The sequence below is a fragment of the Hyla sarda genome, chromosome 1, assembly GCF_029499605.1.
Source record: "Hyla sarda isolate aHylSar1 chromosome 1, aHylSar1.hap1, whole genome shotgun sequence".
Taxonomy (NCBI): domain Eukaryota; kingdom Metazoa; phylum Chordata; class Amphibia; order Anura; family Hylidae; genus Hyla; species Hyla sarda.
This window is the reverse complement of record NC_079189.1, coordinates 462397283-462421999: the sequence shown is the minus strand read 5'-3', so window position 1 is coordinate 462421999 and position 24717 is coordinate 462397283. Positions and strand designations below refer to the sequence as shown.

Below are 24717 nucleotides of genomic sequence, written 5' to 3'. Positions count from 1 at the left end.
ACAGTATTAACTTTCTCTAGGCACTAAGGCAACAAGATCCGGCAAGGAAGTGCAGGGGAAGTGAGGTTATAAGGACAGGGAGCAGGTGGAAGCTAATCAGACTGATTGGGCCAGGCACCAATCACTGGTGCACTGGCCCTTTAAATCTTAGAGAGCTGGCGCGCGCGCCAGAACATGATAGCCGGGGACCGGGACAGGTAAGTGGCTTGGGATGTGATTCGCGAGCGGGCGTGTCCCGCTATGCGAATCGCATCCCCATCATGAATGTCAGTGCAGCGCTCCCGGTCAGCGGGCCCGACCGGGGCGCTGCATAGAGGAGAACACAGCGAGCGCTCCGGGGAGGAGCAGGGACCCGGAGTGCTCGGCGTAACAACAATACAAATGTATGTTGGAAGAGCGGATGCCTCTGTAGGGAAGCTGTGGACAGGATGTTTGGCGGGCGTGATCTGGACCATGGTCTGCCAGTTGAGTACCGCTGGTATTGGTCAAAACATATTTGGGGATCAAAAGTTTGGGCAACCAAGGTAAAAATGTGTATTAATGTGCATAAAGAAGCCAAGGAACAATTGAAAAATCTCCAAAAGGCATCAAATTACAGATTAGACATTCTTATAATATGTCAACAAAAGTTAGATTTTATTTCCATCATTTACACTTTCAAAATAACAGAAAACAAAAAAATGGTGTCTGCAAAAGTTTGGGCACCCTGCAGAATTTACAGCATTCACTGCCCCCTTTGCAAAGTTGAGACCTGCCAGTGTCATGGATTGTTCTCAATCATCATCTGGGAAGACCAGGTGATGTCAATCTCAAAGGTTTTAAATGCCCAGACTCATAACCTTGCCCCAACAATCAGCACCATGGGTTCTTCTAAGCAGTTGTCTAGAAATCTGAAACTGAAAATGATTGACGCTCACAAAGCTGAAGAAGGCTAAAAGAAGATAGAAAAACATTTTCAGATGTCAATATCCTCTGTTCGGAATGTAATTAAGAAATGGTAGTCATCAGGAACAGTGGAAGTTAAAGCAAGATCTGGAAGACCAAGAAAAATATCAGACAGAACAGCTCGCAGGATTGTGAGAAAAACAATTCAAAACCCACATTTGACTGCACAATCCCTCCGGAAAGATCTGGCAGACACTGGAGTTGTGGTACACTATTCCACGATAAAGAGATACTTGTACAAATATGGTCTTCATGGAAGAGTCATCAGAAGGAAACCTCTTCTACGTCCTCACCACAAAAATCAGCGTTTAAACTTTGCAAATGAACATATAGACAAGCCTGATGCATTTTGGAAACAAGTTCTGTGGACCGGTGAGGTTAAAATTGAACTTTTTGGATGGAATGAGCAAAGGTACGTTTGGAGAAGAAGGGGAACAGAATTTAATGAAAAAAACCTCTGTCCAACTGTTAAGCATGGGGGTAGATCAATCATGCTTTGGGGTTGTATTGCAGCCAGTGGCACAGGGAACATATCACAAGTAGAAGGAAAAATGGATTCAATAAAATTTCAGCAAATTTTGGATGCCAACTTGATGCCATCTGTGAAAAAGCTGAAGTTAAAGAGAGGATGGCTTCTACAAATGAATAATGATCCTAAACATCAAAAGGCGTAAACTAAAAGTTTTGCCATGGCCTTCACAATCTCCTGACCTTAACATTATTGAAAATCTAGGGATAGACCTTAAAAGAGCAGTGCGTGACAGACAGCCCAGAGATCTCAAAGAACTGGAAGACTTTTGTAAGGAAGAATAGGCAAAGATACCTCAAACAAGAATTGAAAGACTCTTGGCTGGCTACAAAAAGCATTTACAAGCTGTGATACTTACCAAAGGGGCCAGTACAAGATATTAACTCTGCAGGGTGCCCAAACTTTTTCAGACGCCATTTTTTTGTTTTCTGTTATTTTGAAAGTGTAAATGATGGAAATAAAATGTAACTTTTGTTGACATATTATAAGAATGTCTAATCTGTAATTTAATGCCTTTTGGAGATTTTTCCATCTTTCCTTGGCTTCTTTATACACATTAATACAAATTTTTATCTGGGGTGCCCAAACTTTTGATCCCCACTGTGTGAGGGACCAGTATTGTGATACGCCATGACAGGTCCATAATGTGTAGCATGCTGCCATTGAAGAAACCCCCCCTTCAGAAGATTAGCTGTGTAATATTGCAGAATTCATTGTAGGATGTCAGGGGGGATGTTACCATTTATTTACAATTTATTTTTTTTACTGAGTAATTATTTATACATATTTTTTACTTCATTTTCTAAAACACTGTTATTAGGGAACTGGCTCTGATATATGAATGTATCTGTAAATTGTGGTTTCTTGCAAAAGAATTTGCATGGAGGTTTTCAATGGAAATTTGAAGATGCAAAAAAAAAAATACCTGGGGATCTACTAGTATTTTGCATCATTTTCTAAAAAACACAAGCTTTATAATTTTCATTGCAAAGTCTTTCATCTATCTGTTAGTAGCAATTGACCTCTCATGGCCTTCAGAACTGAAGATGATCCAGCAATTCAGAAGAACATACGGCTTTATTGAGTATTTACAGATAAAATCTCGCATCAATTTCACATCACAAATGCCAACTTGACGCGTTTCGAGCGCATGCGCTCGAAACGCATCAAGATGGCATTTGTGATGTAAAATTGATGCGAGATTTTATCTGAAAATACTCAATAAAGCCGTATGTTCTTCTGAATTGCTGGATCATCTTCAGTTCTTTCACTACATTGTGGCACCTGAGCCTGAGTGCTGGATCCGTGTAAAGAACTCAGGGGAGGTGAGCTGGACTTTGTTTTGTCTTTGCACATGTGTTCCAAAAACAGCACCACACCTGTACTCAGCGTGTGGTATTGAAGCACTGTTCTATTTAAGTTAATTGGAGAAATGTTGTAGTACCACACACAACCTGAGGACAGGTGTGATGCTGTTTTGGAATATATCAGCTCTGTTTTTCTATTCTGGGATAACCCCTTCAATTAATGTTTTTCCACAGCTCAATTGCCCTCATTTACTAAGAGTGTTGTGTAGGTTTCTTTGTGGGTTTTAATTCCCTACAATTTATTTTCCACGGTATTTACTAAGGTTTCCCTACATTTTCCACTTTCCCTACACTTTGCTTTTTTTTTACACATGCTCTGATCTGTCGGGTTTTCCTCAGCTCAAATCCACCACATTTTATGTGGAAACCTTAGTAAATATGTTGGGTTTTAGTGAAAATGTCGGGAACACGCCCCTTTTTGGAGACCACACGCCCTTTCCCCAGCAGCCACGCCCCTTTTTCGCGTTTTCTTAGCAAAATGGAGAGTTAGTCCGTTTTTTTTCAATTCTGGTGCAAATTCTGAGGCAGGCAGAATTTCTGGCGCAATGCGACAGAATCTGGCGCACAACCCGACAAAACATGTCGGGTTTGCAATAGTAAATGAGGGCCAATGATTTAAATGTTGTGCTCTCCACTGGACTCTTGTCTTTCCATTTCCCCTTGACACAATAGTTGAAGCACCACCATTGTATTCAGTTGTAGTTTTCTTAACTGGGCACCACCTGTTTCTTAGAATAAGGCTGGGTTCACATCCCGTTTTCTCCCATACGGGAGCGCATACGGCAGGGGGGAGCTGAAACCTCGCGCTCCTGTATGCCTTTCTATGCGCTCCTGTAATTCATTTCAATGAGCCGGCCGGAGTGAAACGTTTGGTCCGGTCGGCTCATTTTTGCGCTGTATGCGCTTTTTCCCCGGACCAAAAACTGTGGTCATTGAAATGAATTACATACGGGAGCAGATTGAAAGGCATACGGGAGCGCGAGGTTTCAGCTCCCCCCCTGCCGTATGTGCTCCCGTATGGGAGAAAACGTGATGTGAACCCAGCCTAAGTCTTGACATCCTCTGCCCCTTTCACCGATTTTTCCTCACTCAGACCATTTTCACTATACCCTCAACATCATTGCCTGGGAAAAACCTTACAAGCCGGGCAGTTTTTATAAATATTGGCCTTGTCAAGTCTAGCACTGAAGACCATGTAGTGGAGATTTATCAAAGCATGTGCAGAACCAGATTGCTTCTTTCATTTTTCCTTTTTACAAAATTAAAAAACTAATCTTGATATTTGCTATGGGCAACTGTACCACCTTTCCTCCTCACAGGTTTTGATAAATTTCCCCCCGTCCCCCTCATGACTTGTTTGGGGTCAGTCAGATCACATTTTCGCAAGCTCATTTAAATCTGATGTTATCTCCATTGACCCTCTGCAGCCAAAAGTCATAACAGCTCTCATATCTAAATAAGAGCTGAGGCTATTAAAGTAACATTCTGTCACATCGACAAACCCCTACAGGCTAGGTTAACACGGCATTAGGGCTTCCATCAGACGTATTTGTTGGCATCCCACCGAAAAAGGGATGCTGTCATATACTGCAATGGAGGGCAACGTATGCCTTTGATTTCAATGGCCCAAATGGAGTCATTTGGGCCATATGCACTAAATCCAGTAGACTCAAAATCGTGGCTGTTCTGGCCATTGAGACTGCCCTCTCTTACAGTATACTGGATGCAGACTGATACATTGGACAGAAGTTCTAAGGCAGTGTGAACCTTGCCTAGGAGAAAGGGTGACTTGGTCTATGGCTGGTGGGTACCCACTAAAAAAAGATTATAGGGTAACTATTCCTAAAGTTCTATAGACTTAGTTTTAAAAGTGTATACTGCTGACTCAACATTATAGTTACCTTTAAAGAAGGTTAAAAAAACAGGAGACTACTGGAAAGGAGAAGGGCAGATACCTTGTAGTAGAGCACTGGGCAGGAGAAGGTCAGAGACCATGTAGTAGAGCACTGGGAAGGAGAAGGTCAGAGACCATGTAGAAGAGCACTGGGAAGGAGAAGGTCAGAGACCATGTAGTAGAGCACTGGGAAGGAGAAGGTCAGAGACCATGTAGTAGAGCACTGGGAAGGAGAAGGTTAGAGACCATGTAGTAGAGCACTGGGAAGGAGAAGGTCAGAGACCATGTAGTAGAGCACTGGGAAGGAGAAGGTCAGAGACCATGTAGAAGAGCACTGGGAAGGAGAAGGTCAGAGACCATGTAGTAGAGCACTGGGAAGGAGAAGGTCAGAGACCATGTAGTAGAGCACTGGGAAGGAGAAGGTCAGAGACCATGTAGAAGAGCACTGGGAAGGAGAAGGTCAGAGACCATGTAGTAGAGCACTGGGAAGGAGAAGGTCAGAGACCATGTAGTAGAGCACTGGGAAGGAGAAGGTCAGAGACCATGTAGTAGAGCACTGGGAAGGAGAAGGTCAGAGACCATGTAGTAGAGTACTGGGAAGGAGAAGGGCAGAGACCTTGTAGCAGAGTACTGGGAAGGAGAAGGGCAGAGACCTTGTAGTAGAGCACTGAAAAGGAGGACAGAGACATTGTAGTAGAGCACTGGGAAGGAGGACAGAGACATTGTAGTAGAGAACTGGGAAGGAGAAGGGCAGATACCTTGTAGTAGAGAACTGGGAAGGAGAAGGGCAGAGACCTTGTAGTAGAGCACTGAAAAGGAGGACAGAGACATTGTAGTAGAGTACTGGGAAGGAGGACAGAGACATTGTAGTAGAGAACTGGGAAGGAGAAGGGCAGAGACCTTCTAGCAGAGTACTAGGAAGGAGAAGGGCAGAGACCTTGTAGTAGAGCACTAGGAAGGAGAAGGACAGAGACCTTGTAGAAGAGTACTGGGAAGGAGGACAGAGACATTGTAGTAGAGTACTAGGAAAGAGAAGGTAAAGTACTAGGAACGAGAAGGGCAGAGACATTGTAGTAGAGCACGATGAAGGAGAAGGACACAGACCTTGTAGTAGAGCACTAAGAAGGAGAAGGACAGAGACCTTGTAGCAGAGTACTGGGAAGGAGGACAGAGACCTTGTAGTAAAGCACTGGGAAGGAGAAGGGCAGAGACCTTGTAGTAGAGAACTGGGAAGGAGAAGGACAGAGACCTTGTAGCAGAGCACTGGGAAGGAGAAGGGCAGAGACCTTGTAGTAGAGAACTGGGAAGGAGGACAGAGACCTTGTAGCAGAGTACTGGGAAGGAGGACAGAGACCTTGTAGCAGAGTACTGGGAAGGAGGACAGAGACCTGGTAGCAGAGTACTGGGAAGGAGGACAGAGACCTGGTAGTAGAGCACTGGGAAGGAGGACAGAGACCTTGTAGTAGAGCACTGGGAAGGAGGACAGAGACCTGGTAGCAGAGTACTGGGAAGGAGGACAGAGACCTGGTAGCAGAGTACTGGGAAGGAGGACAGAGACCTTGTAGTAAAGCACTGGGAAGGAGGACAGAGACCTTGTAGTAGAGCACTGGGAAGGAGGACAGAGACCTTGTAGCAGAGCACTGGGAAGGAGGACAGAGACCTTGTAGCAGAGCACTGGGAAGGGAAGTCCAGGAGATTGTTCAGAGATGTGTCTATGATCCCCTACCCTGTCTCCTGCACATGCCCATATTCCCAGTAACGCCCTATATCAGAGGCAGGATTCCCTTATTATAACACTTAATTGTCTCTTCCCTCCCTTGTTCGCCTCGCCGGCAGCTTCTGGGTGGTCACATGACTCCTCTAACCCAATGGTTACGCACGGAAGCCGGGATAATAAAGCACGGTGCTCGGCGATCTGCTAGCGCTGCCTGGACTTCGCTGTGTATCGTTCTTTCCGGTCACATGACACACAGAGGCTGTCACATGAATCCGCCTGGCACCAGGACTCTCAAGATGGCGAGTCATCTGTCCTGCGGCCGGGTGAACCTGAACGTGTTGCGGGAGGCGATGCGCATTGAGCTGCGGGAGTTCCTGGATAAATGTGCGGGGAGTAAGGTGGGGGCTGAGTGATCCAATACTTCTAATATTCTCTCACCTATAGTCTTTCTCCTGTTATTCCGAGACATGCAGTGTATATTGTATTTTACATATGGTCTGTGGTTGTGGCTTTATGTAGATCCAGTTCAGAACAGAATACTCCAGTGTTCTCCATCCTATGGCTGTTCTGCTGTTACAAAACTACAACTCCCATCATGCCCTGACAGCCGAAGGCTGTCAGGGCATGATGGGAGTTGTAGTTTTGCAACTGCTAGACAGCCACAGGTTGGAGAACACTGGTGGTGATAACATAACAAGTATACGCCGCTGATCCTACTGATCACACCTTCATGAATTGCAGGAAAATTCATATGTTTAAAATTGTCATCTTCTGACCCCTATAACTTTATTTTTTATTTTTCTGCGTACGGGGCGGTATGAGGGCTCATATTTTGCGCCGTGATCTGACGTTTTTAGGGGTACCATTTATGTATTGATCGGACTTTTAGATGGATTTTTATTTATTTTTTCATTATATAAAAAGTGACCAAAAATACACTATTTTGGACTTTGGATTTTTTTTTTGCGTGTACGCCATTGACCGTGCGGTTTAATTAACAATATATTTTTATAATTCGGACATTTCCGCATGCGGCAATACCACATACATTTTTATTTACATGTTTATTTCGTTTTTCTTAAAATGAGAAAAGGGGGGTGATTCAAACTTGTAATAGGGGAGGGGTTAAATGATCTTTATTCACTTTTTTTTTTCACTTTTTTTTGCAGTGTTATAGCTCCCATAGGGACCTATAACACTGCACACACTGATCTTTTACATTGATCAATGGTTTCTCATAGGAAACCATTGATCAATGATTCTGCTGCTTGACTGCTCATGTCTGGATCTCAGGCACTGCGCAGTCATTAGGCGATCAGATACCAGGAGGCAGGTAGGGACCCTCCGGCTGTCCTGTAAGCTGTTCGGGATGTCGTGATTTGCATGTACGCTGTGGCCCCGTGTTATAGAATGGGAGCAGACTTATGATGTACCGGTACGTCATGGGTCCTTAAGGGGTTAAAGGAAAACTGTCAGCTTGCTCCCCCCCCCGCACTCACCAGTGGTACTGGCTGGTAGTACGGGGGACGATGATCAGTTTGGTCCTTACCGTGCCAGAATTTGCCGCGCCGTTCGGCCATAATCTTCTATTTTCGGAATATGCTAATGAGGTGCTAACTGGCAGACTGGGCAAACTGGCACTCTGACATCAGTGCTGCCTGCCGCACCGCCGCCCAGCTCATCAATATTCCTCCCCTTCCTCCGCCTCTCCCTCTTCTCCCCGCTTTGTAATGAAGAGAAAGTGCTGCCGTCTGAGTGCCAGTTAGCTCGGCAAGTGCCAGTTAGCACCTCATTAGCATATACCGATAATAGAAGATTACGGCCGAACGGCGTGGCGTATCCGAGCACGGTAAGGACCAAACTGATCAGCGCCCCCCGCACTACCAGCCAGTTCCGCTGGTTAGTGCGGGGGAAGAAAGCTGACAGTTTTCCTTTAATACCCCATGATGTAGCCATTCATATACAGAACCAGATGTGTCTTATCTATCACCCCATGGTAGTTTCCAGAGTCAAGATGCCACAGTTAATGGCAATGCTAGCGTCCTAAGTGGTCAGACGGGGGTGGGGGACTTTCCGTGTTCTGAACAGCACCCCACGCAAATCAATCATGTGGTGCTGTGTGGTTTTCATGGCAGGACATCTGTTACATAGGATGTAAAAGGAAATTAGAAATAAGTGGCAGAACTACTGTTGTTTGATCACCATGGCTCCTGGACGACCAAAATGTGCAATCTACCCCCAAATGGTACAAATTAGGGATATCCCGATACCGATACTAGTATCGGTATTGCGGCTGCACTCAGCATTTGCATGGTATCAGGGTCTCGTTTAATGTCCCCGATACCATGCCCGATACCTGGGGCTGTGCGGCGCTGTCCCGTTCTCCCTATGCGTCCTATGGAGGAGCATGTAACCTACACGTCACTCCTCCTCCCCTGCGCCCAGCGTAACGCTACGGAGGAAGCAGAGTGACGTGTATGTCACATGCTCCTCCGTAGGACACAATGATGCGATCGGGAGAACGGGACAGCGGAGCAACAACACCCGAGGACAGCCGCAGGTGAGTGCTGTCTATATAAGGGGGGGGGGGCTGCTGTCTATTAAGGGGGGAAGCTGCTGTCTATAAAGGGGGAGCGGCTGTCTATAAAGGGGGGGCTGTCTATAGGGGGGCTGCTGTCTATATAAGGGGGGGCTGCTGTCTATATAAGGGGGGGCTGCTGTCTATATAAGGGGGGGCTGCTGTCTATATAAGGGGGGGGCTGCTGTCTATATAAGGGGGGGCTGCTGTCTATATAAGGGGGGGCTGCTGTCTATATAAGGGGGGGCTGCTGTCTATATAAGGGGGGGCTGCTGTCTATATAAGGGGGGGCTGCTGTCTATATAAGGGGGGCCTGCTGTCTATATAAGGGGGGCCTGCTGTCTATATAAGGGGGGGCCTGCTGTCTATAGGGGGGGCCGGCTGTCTATAAAGGGGGAGCGGCTGTCTATAAAGGGGGAGCGGCTGTCTATAAAGGGGAGTGGCTGTCTATAAAGGGGGGGCTGTCTATAAAGGGGGGGCTGCTGTCTATATAAGGGGGGGCTACAAGGGGGGACACTGCTCCCTGTCTACAAGGAGGGGGGGGGGGGGCCCGCTGTCTACAAGTGGGACACAGGGGGCGCTGTCTACAGGGGGGACAAGAGGGGGTGCTGTCTACAAGGGGGGGGAGCCCTGTCTACAAGGGGGGCTGCGGTCTACCGGGGGGCTGCTACTAATGTCTGCAGCTATCTATACTACCTACAAGGGGATACTACCTACTATTAAAGACAATCTTACAGCAGAGTCCCCTGCACTAACTTGAATTTATATGTAGATAGTGGTGGTGACCCGGTTTCTACCGCTGCTAATCATGTAAATGTCAGCCCAATCACTCCGGAGACATCAGTTTCGCCGCCAGTGCAAATTCCCTGTTCTGTCCAATGGAGAAGAGAGAAATCTTTGCGTATACTACAGCAGCCGCTTCCATTGTACACAACAAGGACCCACATATCAGCACGGTAAGCAGCACCAGAAACCGGGTCACCCTGGTGTCAGATTCCCTTTAACATAGAAGTACTCGTACTTGGTATAGGTGAGTACTAGAATTAAAGTATCGGTACTCGTACTCGGTCTTGAAAAAAAAATGGTATCGGGACATCCCTAGTACAAATAAAATTTACAGGTCACTGCGCAGAAAAGTTACAGGTGATGTGACTTAATCAAAATAAACAAACAAATAAATACACACACACACATATAACACACTCAGGCCATCCAGCCATGAATATCTTTTAGGTGCTGACAAGCGGCACTGCAGCTGTTGTGTATATTGTATGGGGGCCGTACCAAATTACTGCAGTTTAACTTTCTGAAACCAGTTGATTAAAAAATAAACAGATTTTTAAATGACTTCTAGTAAAAATTCTGAACCCTTCCAGTACTTAACAGCTGCTGTATGCTACAGAGGAATTTTTTTTCCCTTTCTGTCTGACCACAGTGCTCTCTGCTGACACCTCTGTCCATGTCAGGAACTGTCTAGAGTAGGAGCAAATCCCCATAGCAAACCTATGCTGCTTTGGACAGTTCCTGACATGGACAGAGGTGTCAGCAGAGAGCACTGTGATCTGACAGAAAAGAACTTCCTTTGGAGCATACAGCAGCTAAGTGCTGGAAGGATTAAAAATGTTAAATAGAAGTAACAAATCTGTTTAACTTTCTGGCACCAGTTGATAATTAAAAAAATAAAAATAAAAAGGTTTTCTACCGAAGTACACCTTTAAGGTGGATGAGTCTAGTTCTGGTCTGTCATGGGCTGTGTCTCTAGCGAACAGGTGAATTGCAAGTGTACTTCCCTGGTCTGCTTTGTCCAGTATCCCACAGCCATATATTATGGGGGGCTGTGGATACACCCATAAAAACATATTTAACATATACGGTAAGTTATTGGGCCTGTTGGGTAAGAACATACATCTGAGCCACTGTATGTGACTCACCAAACTACCCCCTTTAAAGTGAACCTGTCAATTTGAATTCTCAGCAGAGGGGCTCACTCCATGCTGGACTGTATTGTTATCAGAGCACAGGCCCATCTCTAACAGAACTCAGTTTATTTTTCATCATATAAATACATATGTAAATGGTTTGTATTGTGTAACACTGTGAATTATTAGACCTCTTGTTTTTTGTTCCTTGCAGGCTATTGTATGGGATGAGTATCTGACCGGCCCTTTTGGATTAATTGCCCAGTATTCACTGTTGAAGGTATTGTTAATTTCTTGCTGTAACACAATAAGTTTTTTCTTTGTAAAGGTTTGGGTTTGTGACACCGGACTGTTACATTTGTTTTTAGGAACATGAGGTTGAAAAAATGTTCACGCTTAAGGCGGGCCCGTTACCATCCTCGGATGTTAAAAACATCATATTTTTTGTTAGACCCAAGCTGGAACTAATGGACATTATTGCTGAGAACATTCTGAGGTATTTTTTGTACTTGATGGTCTATATATTTTACTTATGTGTTTTAAAGGAGATATCCAGTGGTGAAAAAGTTATCCCCTATCCTAAGGATAAGTTTCAGATCGCGTGGAGTCCGACCGCTGGGGCCCCCCGTGATCTCCTGTCTGGGGCCCCGACAGCCCTCGGGAAGGGGGCGTGTTGACCACCGCACGAATCGGCGGCTGACACGCCCCCTCAAGACAACTCTATGGTAGAGCCAGAGCGCTTCCTTCGGCAATTTCCGGAGTTGTATTGAGGGGGCGTGTCGGCCGCCGCCTCGTGCAGTGGTCAACACGTGCTATCTGGGCCAACCCCCCCCCCCCCCCCCCCCCCCCGCGCGCGCGATCTGAAACTTTTCACCACTGGACTACACCTTAAAGAAAAAAAATAAGTTGACTGCAGACTGGGTAAAAAATGGTATACTGTACTCCCACCAATATGTGCACCACCTCTCCCATCAGATGCAGTTTGGAAACAGTGGGCTACCCTCTCTTCAGGCCATGCTTTCTGGTGTCCCTTACATTTCTGGAGCTCAGTTTCCTTTTTATCAGCGCTATCTTCGAAAAACGGAGCTGTGATTGGTTGTTATTGTTTCTCTCTGGATAAATCTGGCCCATTGTTTTTGGTGTTTCCATAGGTGCACACATCATTCTGGGAGAATTTACCAATAAAGATGGATTTGTAGTTGGTGTTTCTGACACAGTAGATGTTGTTTTGCACAAATTTATTAACATGGTGTAATCGAGTGCAAGAAAATTTCTCCAGATTTCCTTTTATCAGAATTAATACTTTACTTTGCCTTTTAAAAAATGGGCAAAACAAACATAAAACAACATAGCTTTATACAAAAAAACAGGCAAGAAGCTAAAAATCTGATTGTTTTAACACTAGATCTTTTAGTGAAGTGTGTGCAAACTAATGCATATATTACGTGTGAACACACTTAGTAAGTCTGGTACAAAATGGGTGTATGTGCACTCACCGCTCAATACAGGTCACTGCGTTCCGAGGTTCGGGAAGCTGGGTCTCAACGTGGACGCATCTAGGTAGCGCTCAGAGGCAACACCGGCAGTTTCGCACGTGCACTCGCGTGCAAAACTGCTGATGTTGCTTCTGAGCACTACCTAGATGGGTCCACGCTGAGAACCAGCTTCCCGAACCTCGGAATGCAGTGACCTGTATTGAGCGGTGAGTGCACATACACCCATTTTGTACCATATTTATCGATTCTTCATTATATGCACCCAGCAGGAGATTGAACTGCACATTCCATACAGGTGAAGGTGCTGCCCAGTGTGCCCTCCCCTTTCTGTCTTGTATACCAATTACACTTTGTAAGTCTGTCTGAAACAACAACTCATAGGTGGGATGGTCCACTTTTTTTAAGATGTGGACACAAAAAACATGTATCGGTCAGTAAAAGTAGTATTTTATGACATACAATAATAATCTGTTTGTCATGACACCAAAAAATAATGTGGTGTTTCCAGCACATATTTGTCTGATAAATTCCCCTTTTAGTTTTAGGGGAATTTGGGGAAAATCCTAATTGGTTTTATATTGTGATGTGGACAGTACTGTAGAACAGTGGTGGTGGATATATAAAATGTTCAGGTAACTTTAATGGCCAATAAACCTAAGGTGAATCATGAGTGGAGAGGGGAGGAAGTATCAAAAACGTATTTATAGGTATTTTGGGGTTAGAAGCTGTATCTACTGCCAAGATTTCCTCCATTCACATTCCACTGCCAGATGGATTTTAAATGTGAGATGTTAGTCCCAAGCCCTGTGTTAGTCCCATTTCTGCAGCACTTGCCAACCATTTTTGGATAATGTGGATTTCCGGACTCTTCCCTGACTGCAGATGTTGGTGGAGGGAAGGATCAGGCAGTTGGATTAACAATGTCACTGCCATAGGAGTCTGGGATTGTAAGAAAGCAGTCAGCCAAATAACGGCGCATGCTATCTTTACTGGCTAAAGTAGCATACATAGGACTATTGAGTTAGAGAACAGATGTTTATGTGAGGACCTTATCAATTACCATAAGGGGTTTCATCTTCAGGCATCTTGATGTTCCTTGGTTTGCCTTAAAATGGCCATATACATGGGATAAAAATAAAAAATAAAGTCCAAAATATCCCATTTTACCCACATTAGTTAGTTGACCATCATTTAAAAACTTTACACAAACGATCACAATGATTGAAGGAAAACTAATGTCTGTAGAAAATGTGATCTATTAGGTGGATTTATATTTTTTCAGTCTGGGGTCACCATAGATGGCAACGAGCAGTAATCATGAGCACAGGGAAGGCTTCTGCACTACTTGTAACATAAACTGGCTGATAACAGGGAGCAATAGCTTGTATCCACAAGCCCTACAGTCTCTATGCAGTCTATATAGCTAACAAAGCAATGGCTTGTATTCACAAGCACTACATGATCCATACCATAGAACAAGTAGTGCTTGTGAATACAGGCTATTGCTCCTGTTGTCAGCCACATAGTCTGCATATAATTTATGCAGACTATATGTCTGACAACAGGGAGCAATAGTCTGTATTCACAAAACACTATAGGCTCAATGCAGACTGAATGGCTGACAACAGGTAAATAACGGATACTTCATCTGCCATAAATCAGAATGCAGTGCAAATAGTGGTCAACAAGATTCTAATCCTGGATCCACCAACAGCAGGATGACACAAAGTATGACATAATACACGTGACAAATATTATAGTAACATAGAGCATAACATATGCATGTGTCGGGTATTATAGTAAAACAGCGCCTAAATCAGGCGTAGCCAACCTTTTGGTAGTGCTGTGCCCAAATTTTTTTTCAAAGTCGCTGGGTGTGGCTTTTTGTGGGGGTGTGGGCTTGTCACAAGGTGGGTTTTTACAGAATTGTCCCTATATATTGTTCTTGCTGCAAGGACCTTACAGTGAGAAAAAACATTTTAACTCAGACCTATATAATACAGACCCCAGAATCAATCCGGACCATAATACAGACCCCCAAATCACCACCCACCAAAATACAGACCCCAGAATCACCACCCACCAAAATACAGACCCCAGAATCACCACCCACCAAAATACAGACCCAAGAATCACCACCCACCATAATAAAGACCACAGAATCAGACCCCACCATAATACAGACCCAGAATCAGTCCCCCACCATACTACAGACCCCAGAATCACCACCCACCATAGACAGACCCCCCAGAATCAGACCCTGCCACAATACAGACCCTCCCCCCTTTACATAATACAGACACCAAGATCAGATCCAGTTGTGTTGTGCAATAATATACATAGTTACATTAACTGACTCACAATTTACATCTTTTACGGTCGGCGTCATCCTCTTTCCTTCTGTTCTCCTTCTGGCTCAGACCACCATGACGACTTCTTCCAGCCAACATCCATCACTGCAGCATCTGCAAGACAAACCTCTTAGTTTCTGCATTTTTCCAGTGCGGTCCCAGAAGTGCCAGATCGATGGAGTTTATTCCATTCCAAACAGCGTTATAGAGCAGGCTACATTTCAGCCACCTGTCTTCGCCTTTGTCAAGCATGAGAGGTGACGAAACATAGCCTGCTCTGTAACACTGTTTGAAATGGAATAAACTGCACTGAATTCTGCACTTTATACTTTGGTGAGTAGTAAGGTAGGTAGCTATGCAGGTAGGTAAGTAGATATGGAGGCAAGTTCATAGGTAGGTAAATGGGTAGCTATGTATGTAGGTAGGTTCCTGGGTAGGTAGTTAGGTAATTAGGTTGCTAGGTAGGTAGCCAGGTGGATAAGTAGGTGGATATGTAGCCAGGAAATTAATAAGGCAGGTAGCCAGGCAGGTTATTGTGTAGGTAGGGAAGTAGCCAGTGCTCCTTCATATCCAAATCAGCAGCCCTCTCCCCGTCACCTGCACCCTCCTTCCTCCCCGTCACTTGCACCCCCCATCATCACTTGCACCCCCCTTTCCCCTCATCATCACTTGCACCCCCCCCCCCACACCATCATCACTCGCACCCCTATCATTGTGTAGGTAGCCAGGTAGGGAAGTAGCCAGTTCTCCTTCACATTTAAATATTCCACCCACCCCCCCCCCCCATCCCATCATCACTTGCACCCATCCCCACCATCACACAAGTGTCCCGGATCCCCATTATCGGAGCAAGCGCATCTCGAGCCGGAGCCCCGCGTGCCACCCAAAAGCACCCCGCGTGCCATGAGTGGAACGCCTGCCGGGGGTTGCCGACCCCTGGCCTAAATAATTCAGGCCAGTGAGGCCTGACAAGAACACAGAACACCAGAAAAGTCCATGTAGGAAACACGTTACGAGCATACAGATATGCAGTAGCGAGGACCCTTTCAAAGGGCGCTGCTGTTGTCCTGGTAAGATGAAGATAAGAAGCCCGAGGCAGAAATATTTTGCAAGGTATAGCTTCTTTATTGGTGCAGAATCATAGCAAGCAGGGATACAGACAGGATAACGCGTTTCCGGGGACAGCGCCCCCTTCAGATCAGTGAAGAAGGGGGCGCTGTCCCCGAAGCGTGTTATCCTGTCCTGTACCCTGGGCTTAGCAGCTGCATCCGGTGGACTATCATCTATACCACTAACCCCACTGTGGGTCTACATGCGAGTTTTTTGCTCGCTCAAGGTGAGCATCCATTACCTACTCTTCGACTAACCCCCCCCCCCCCCCCCCCCCCCCCCCCCACACCTATCATCAACAGTATCACACTAGGCGCCTTTCCGCCGGTCTTCCCTCTTTTTTGCTTTTTTCAGACGAGCATACAGAGGCCTCCAGAGCAGAGCCTTCCTAAATATTAAAACAGACCTGCTGCCAGGTGTGCAATATAATTAATAATGCAATCTTATTTATATACTGGCAACATATATAATGCCGTATACCATAGAAGCAGGATGAGGAGCACTCCGTATTCACCGAGACAATATCACAATACTGGTCCCTCATACAGTGGGGATCAAAAGTTTGGGCACCCCAGGTAAAAATTTGTAGTAATGTGCATACAGAAGCCAAGGAAAGATGGGAAAAATCTCCAAAAGGTATCACATTACAGATTAGACATTCTTATAATATGTCAACAAAAGTTAGATTTTATTTCCATCATTTACACTTTCAAAGTAACAGAAAAAAAATGGCGTCGGCAAAAGCTTGGGCACCCTGCAGAATTTATAGCATGCACTGCCCCCTTTGCAAAGCTGAGACCTGCCAGTGTCATGGATTGTTCTCAGTCATTATCTGGGAAGACCAGGTGATGTCAATCTTAAAGGTTTTAAAGGCCCAGACTCATCTGACCTTGCCCAAACAATCAGCACCATGGGTTCTTCTAAGCAGTTGTCTAGAAATCTGAAACTGAAAATAGTTGATGCTCACAAAGCTGGAGAAGGCTAGAAGATAGCAAAACGTTTTCAGATGTCAATATCCTCTGTTGGGAATGTAATTAAGAAATGGCAGTCATCAGGAACTGTGGAAGTTAAAACAAGATCTGGAAGACCAAGAAAAATATCAGACAGAAGAGCTCGCAGTATTGTGAGAAAAACAATTCAAAACCCACATTGATGCACACTGGAGTTGTGGTACACTATTCCACTATAAAGAGATACTTGTACAAATATGGTCTTCATGGAAGAGTCATCAGAAGAAAACCTCTTCTTCTACGTCCTCAGTACAAAAATCAGTGTTTGAACTTTGCAAATGAACATATAGACAAGCCTGATGCAGTTTGGAAACAAGTTCTGTGGACCGATGAGGTTAAAATTTAACTTTTTGGCCAGAATGAGCAAAGGTACGTTTGGAGAAGAAGGGGAACCGAATTTCATGAAAAGAACCTCTGTCCAACTGTTAAGCATGGGGTGGATCAATCATGCTTTGGTGTTGTATTGCAGCCAGTGGCACAGGGAACATCTCACAAGTAGAAGGAAAAATGGATTCAATAAAATTTCAGCAAATTTTGGATGCTAACTTGATACCATCTGTGAAAAAGCTGAAGTTAAAGAGAGGATGGCTTCTACAAATGGATAATGATCCTAAACATACCTCGAAATCCACGGGGGATTACATCAAGAGGCGTAAACTGAAGGTTTTGCCATGGCCTTCACAATCTCATGACCTCAACGTAATTGAAAATCTATAGATAGACCTTAAAAGAGCAGTGCGTGACACACAGCCCAGAAATATCAAGGAACTGGAAGACTTTTGTAAGGAAGAATGGGCAAAGATACCTCAAACAAGAATTGAAAGACTCTTGGCTGGCTACAAAAAGCATTTACAAGCTGTGATGCTTACCAAAGGGGGCAGTACAAGATATTAACTCTGCAGGGTGCCCAAACTTTTGCAGACACCATTTTTTTGTGTTCTGTTATTTTGAAAGTGTAAATGATGGAAATAAAATCTAACTTTTGTTGACCTATTATAAGAATGTCTAATCTGTAATTTGATGCCTTTTGGGATTTTTCCATCTTTCCTTGGCTTCTTTATGCACATTAATACATTTTTTTTTTCAGCAGGACCCTGCACTGGATATAATGTAGAAGCAGGATGAGGAGCACTCAGTATTCACCAGGACCCTGCACTGGATATAATGTAGAAGCAGGATGAGGAGCACTCAGTATTTACTAGGACCCTGCACTGGATATAATGTAGAAGCAGGATGAGGAGCACTCAGTATTTACTAGGACCCTGCACTGGATATAATGTAGAAGCAGGATGAGGAGCACTCACTATTTACCAGGACCCTGCACTGGATATAATGTAGAAGCAGGATGAGGTGCACTCAGTATTCACCAGGACCCTGCACTGGATATAATGTAGAAGCAGGATGAGGAGCACTCAGTATTTACTAGGACCCTGCACTGGATATATAGTTACATAGTTACATAGTTAGTACGGTCGAAAAAAGACATATGTCCATCAAGTTCAACCAGGGAATTAAGGGGTAGGGGTGTGGCGTGATATTGGGGAAGGGATGGGATTTTATATTTCTTCATAAGCATTAATGTTATTTTGTTCCATGAATGTATCTAATCCTGTTTTAAAGCTGTTAATTGTTCCTGCTGTGACCAGTTCCTGAGGTAGACCGTTCCATAAATTCACAGTCCTCACGGTAAAGAAGGTGTGTCGCCCCTTGAGACTAAACTTTTTCTTCTCCAGACGGAGGGAGTGCCCCCTCGTCCTTTGGGGGGGTTTAACCTGGAACAGTTTTTCTCCATATTTTTTGTATGGGCCATTTATATACTTATATACGTTTATCATATCCCCCCTTAAACGTCTCTTCTCAAGACTAAACAATTGTAACTCCTTTAATCGCTCCTCATAGCTAAGATGTTCCATGCCCCATATTAGTTTAGTCGCGTGTCTCTGCACCCTTTCCAACTCCGCAGTGTCCCTTTTATGGACAGGTGCCCAAAACTGAACAGCATATTCCAGGTGAGGCCGTACCAATGCTTTATAAAATGTAGGATATAATATAGAAGCAGGATGAGGAGCACTCAGTATTTACTAGGACCCTGCACTGGATATAATGTAGGAGCAGGATGAGGAGCACTCAGTATTTACTAGGACCCTGCACTGGATATAATGTAGGAGCAGGTTGAGGAGCACCAGTATTAGATGGCCAAAACCCTGTACTGGCATACGACTTATACGATGACACTGTCACATGCATTACCAGGACTATCCAGGACTAAGCCCTGGTAAGGCTTGAAGCTCAAAACATACACTGAAACAAGGTCAAGGCCAGAGACACCCCTGCCGGCACTATAAGATATACAGCGAAGACCTTGCAAGGCTGAATAGAAGAGCTGTAAGTTCAGAAAAATCTGGCTCCTAGTTTACATTCAGATTTAAACAAATATGAAAGGACAATAATTTCGAGAAAAACACACATTTTAGTATTTAGGAAAATTGATGGTAGAACTAAAACATTAGAAATACTTTCCCATGTACTCTGTCTATGGGAATATTTTTAGAAACTACAGACATGTAAAACATGGCAATCTTCTATGCAGTCATTTTAACATTTCAGTTTTCTTTACTTTCCAAGTGCTACAATTTGTGAAGAATGTATCTGTCATAATGATATCCCTGTTTCATGAACACATGCATTTTTCTTTTCATAGAGAAGATAAGGGACGATTTATGCAGCGGGATTTCCATATCTTATTTGTGCCTCGTCTTAGCCTGCTGTGTGAGCAGAGACTTAAGGATCTGGGTGTTCTTGGCACGTTTTATTATCGTGAGGAATACCGCCTAAACCTGATCCCTTTTGATGGAGATCTGTTGTCTATGGAATCAGAAAATGCTTTTAAGGTACTGTTATTACAGCTCTACTTACGTAGATGAATGTGTGATTCTGGCCAACATTATCAATCCGGGACCAAAGATTTGTTCTTTATGCCCTGATATCTCCTGCCTCACTTGGGCTGGGAGCTTTCCGCCACTGAAAGAATCAGCTCATAAAGTCATTCTTTCGGCAGAACACTGTGCGGTCTATAGGGACTGGCAATGTCCACACAGTCCTAGCTCTAACGGATTCAGTCAGCACTCGGTGCTTTCAGAATATCTGTAATGAATCTTGGAGATTTCATAATGTGAACCCAGCCTTAGAGTAAACAATTTACAGGCACGGCTGATTTGAGGATGTCGGTTAGGCTTTAAGACCTGAAGCCCGCCATGCAAAGCTGGTTGAAAGATTTGCCTCTTGTTTATTACATTTATAATGGCATGCTAAAATCTGGATCACTACAGCTGTATGAAAAAAGGCCCAGTTCTGTCATCCAGTTAGACTTGGACTTATCTTAAAATGAATTACTCTAATACTTCTTGTTTTTTCTTTTACAGGAGTGCTACTTGGAGAATGATCAGACAACACTTTATCATGCAGCTAAGGGGCTCACCACTTTGCAGGCCTTGTATGGGACTATTCCTCAGATTTGTGGGAAAGGAGAGTGTGCAAGGGTAAGCGATGATGGTCCTTACCTGTATAAACAGGGGTTATTTGCTTTTCTGTTTTGTGTAGTGGCCATGCTGGGTTAGGGCTTGTCCACATATATACATCCTCCAATTCTTTTTTTTTTTTTTTTTTTCCGGCGTGCTGGTTATGATGTTCAAGGGAAACTGACACTTCATTTGAATGTGCTGTTCTTCCCTTCAAATGTGATTCTGGACAGCATTACAAGCTGGATCAGAGGACTGTGTCTGTACAGTTTTTTGACCAGCTGTGAAAGCGGACGGGCAATATATCCATTAAAGTGTATGTAGGCCTGTAGGGAACAACAGGTATAGCCGTAAGGAGTTAGCAGCACCCAGCTTATGCCTCCAGCACTCCATAGACTGTGTCTAGGTAGATAGATGGTGTAGATAAGCTACTGTATGACTACAAATCCCAGCATGGGAGTTGTAGTCTTGCAATAGCTGGAGAGCCACAGGTGAAAGATAACTGAATAGGTAGATGGATAGACAGATTTTTAAAGGGGATTTCGGACCGCGGGCAGGGAAGGGAAGGACATAAAAAATACTCCTCTCCCGTGCTTCCACACCAGACTGTCTGGAAGTTTTTTATGTTTAAAAAAAACAAATCTGACAGTAAGAGCCGATAACTTGGGAAAACTGATGGTTTTCAGTAGATAAAGGTGAAAAGCTTGATGACATCTGAAGCACTTAAGGAAGACTTAAACTGCAATAACCCAGCATGGCCACTACACAGTGTATGGAGCCGTTTGTTTCAATCTATCTTTACTGTATATGTGTACACTGTGGCTCTAGCAAACAGATGTTTGGTGGATGCCAGTTATCTGCACCCCGGTAATCTCATGTTGAAACGCCATCAATAGAGGGGAAAAAAAAGTCCCGGAATGTAGTTGGGGCTGAGCATTTTCTTGTAATAGGAGGGAGTCTTAGCAGTCAGACCTCTAAGTTTTCCATACACTTAATTTGTTGGCTAGATGCTTACAGTGGGGGGGGGGGGGGGGGGACATAATGAGGGGGGAAAAATCCATAAAATCACAGTCTGACTTTTAAAGAATTTATTTGAAAATTATGGTGGAGAATAAGTATTTGTCAATAACAAAAGTTCATCTCAATACTTTGTTATATACCCTTTGTTGACAGAGGTCAAACATTTTCTGTAAGTCTTCACAAGGTTTCACACACTGTTGCTGGTATTTTGGCCCATTCCTCCATGCAGATCTCCTCTAGAGCAGAGATGTTTTGGGGCTGTCACTGGGAAATACAGACTCAACTCCCTCCAAAGGTTTTCTATGGGGTGTAGATCTAGAGATTGGCTAGGCCACTCCAGGACCTTGAAATGCTTCTTTTGAAGCCACTCCTTCGTTGCCTGGATGGTGTGTTTTGGGATCATTGTCATGCTGAAAGACCCAGCCACGTTTCATCTTCAATGCTCTTGCTTCTGGAAGGAGGTTTTCATTCAAAATCTCATGAAACATGGCCCCATTCATTCTTTCCTTTTACAAGGATCAGTCGTCCTGGTTCCTTTTGCATAATAACAGCCACAAAGCATGATGTTTCCACCCCCATGCTTCACAATAGGTATTGTGTTCTTTGGATGCAACTCAACATTCTTTCTCCTCCAAACCCGACGAGTTGAGTTTTTACCAAAAAGTTCTACTTTGGTTTCATCTGACCATATGACCTTCTCCCAATACTTTTCTGGATCATCCAAATGCTCTCTAGCACACTTCAGACGGTCCCGGGCATGTACTGGCTTAAGCATGGAGACACGTCTGGTCCTGCATGATTTGAGTCCCTGGCGGCGTAGTGGGTTATTGATGGTAGCCTTTGTTACTTTGGTCCCAGCTCTCTGCAGGTCATTCACTAGGTCTCCCCGTTGGGTTCTGGAATTTTTGCTCACTGTTATTGTGATCATTTTGACACCATGGGGTGAGAACTTGCATGGAGCCCCATATCAAGTGAGATGATCAGTGGTCTTGTATGTCTTCCATTTTCTAGTAATTGCTCCCACAGTTGATTTCTTCACATTAAGCTGCTTGCCCATTGCAGATTCAGTCTTTCCAGCCTAATACAGGCCTAAGATTTTGTTTCTGCTGTCCTTCGGCCGCTCTTTGGTCTTGGCCATAGTGGTGTTTGGAGTGTGACTGTTTGAGGTTGTGGACAGGTGTCTTTTATACTGATAACAAGTTAAACAGTTGCCATTAATACAGGTACCGAGTGGAGGACAGAGGAGACTCTTAAAGAAGAAGTTACAGGTCTGTGAGAGCCAGAAATCTTGCTTGTTTGTAGGTGACCGAATACTTATTTTCCACAATCATTTGTAAATAAATTCTTTAAAAATCATACAATGTGATTTTATAAAGAAATGAAGGATATCCAGCTCACCTTGCAAGCCAAACCCCTGCCGCACAGAACTGTGTGAACCAGCACCACGGTAATGTAGAGAAAAATGGAAGATCCAGCACAGGGTAACGTGCAAATAAAATCGAATTTATGTCAAAATCAAGCCACAGGACACAAGGTTACGCGTTTCAGCCGGAAAAAACAGCCTTACTCATATGGATTTTTTTTCTTTTCTCATTATGTCTCTCATAGTTGAGGTATACCTATGATGACAATTACGGGCCTCTCATCTTTTTAAGTGGGAGGTCTTGCACAATTGGTGGCTGGCTAAATACTTTTTATCCCACTGTATATCTCAAACGGCTGTCTTTCCCATACACATTCATGGTAACATGGTAAGCCGCTGCCAGACAGCTCAGGTTGTGGCTTATCTCCTTGAAAACAAAAGTGAACGGAGCAGCAGCATGCATGCTTGGTTATAAGATTGCCAAATGTTGACCTAGAATGGTAAGATTACCCTCTTCTAATGTCTGTCTGTTTAAAAAAAAACACTTACTATCTGAAATGTTAATACTTCAGTCAATATTATTTAGATAACTTTTTGGATTTGCTTCTAGCATGTTGCCAATATGATGATCAGGATGAAGCGAGAGCTGGGCAGAAGCAATAACCAGATAACTCCAGTGTTTGACACCCTTTTGTTGTTGGATCGTAATGTTGACTTGCTAACACCACTTGCAACTCAGCTCACTTATGAAGGACTTATCGATGAAGTCTACGGGATTCAAAATAGTAAGTGTGGATTGATAATTTTGTGAAGATTACACTGTAGAAAGTCATAGATATATTTTCAGTGAATTGCTCAAAATTTCCCCAAATTTATGACCGTCTGCTTTGATGTAGGTAGAAGTTAGCCTTATTAATTCTTATTGTAATTTTTAACTTAACAGTAGAAAGGACTGATCTATTCTTGGAATACAGAACAGGAAGCCTATAAATATACATCAGCTTAGTTGTGTATTACATTATAGAAAGATATTTTTAACATCCCTCCTTTATGTAATCACAACAGGCAATGTTAAACTTCCCCCAGAAAAGTTTGCTCCCAAGAAACAGGGTGAGGGTGGGAAAGAGCTACCTACAGAACAAAAGAAGCTGCTGCTGAACTCTGCTGAGGAGTTATATGCTGAGATCAGGGACAAAAACTTCAACGCTGTCGGCTCAGTACTGAGTAAGAAGGCCAAAATTATATCTGCAGCTTTTGAGGTAAAGTAGCACTAGTTTCTGACCCAAAAACTAGCAATGTATTCTTTAAATAAAAGATTAATAAGGTTGTTTGGGATAGAACCAGTTTGTGGTGGTCTGACTCCGGGCAACCTTAATGGTATGTTCACACTACGTAATTCCCGCGGAATTCCGTGAGCGGAATGCCGCGAAAGGAATTACGTGCTGTAAACATAAACATCAGTGTGAATGGGTCTTCTGCGAGACCTGTTCACACTGCGGAATTTCAGCGGCGGACAATTCCACCGCTGAAATTGTTCCGCGCAAAGAAAGGACATGTTCATTCTTTGCGCGGAAGTCCACGAACACTGCATAGCCATCAATGATGACGGCGAAGTGCCGTGCGGTCCTACCACCGAAGTATTGCAGTGGCCACCAGAATGGAATCTCCGCTCGCGGAATTCTGCGAGCAGAGATTCCGTTCATTGTCCGTAGCGTGAACATACCCTAAAGGGGTACTCTGGTGGAAAATTATTATTATTATTATTATTATATATATATTTTTTTTTTCTTTTTCAATCAACTGGTTCCATAAAGATAAACAGATTTGTAAATTTACTTCTATTTAAAAACCTTTATCCTTCCAGTACTTATTAGCTGCTTTATACTACAGAGAGAGAGGT

At 44.0% G+C, this 24717-nt stretch overlaps 1 protein-coding gene across 10 annotated transcripts in view; it reads left to right on the top strand.

Annotated features, from left to right (window-relative positions):
* Window positions 1-24717, top strand: part of LOC130284660 (vacuolar protein sorting-associated protein 33A) — a 253616-nt gene that overhangs the window by 209679 nt on the left and 19220 nt on the right. For 9 of the 10 annotated variants that reach the window (XM_056535248.1, XM_056535228.1, XM_056535237.1 and 6 more), the window contains 6 exons: window positions 11164-11229; window positions 11318-11445; window positions 19618-19807; window positions 20339-20455; window positions 23428-23602; window positions 23883-24076. In XM_056535248.1, coding sequence (XP_056391223.1) covers window positions 11164-11229; window positions 11318-11445; window positions 19618-19807; window positions 20339-20455; window positions 23428-23602; window positions 23883-24076 — 870 coding nt within the window. Of the gene's footprint in view, window positions 1-6694; window positions 6851-11163; window positions 11230-11317; window positions 11446-19617; window positions 19808-20338; window positions 20456-23427; window positions 23603-23882; window positions 24077-24717 lie in introns of those variants that run through there. The other variant, XM_056535312.1, reaches the window with a different exon arrangement.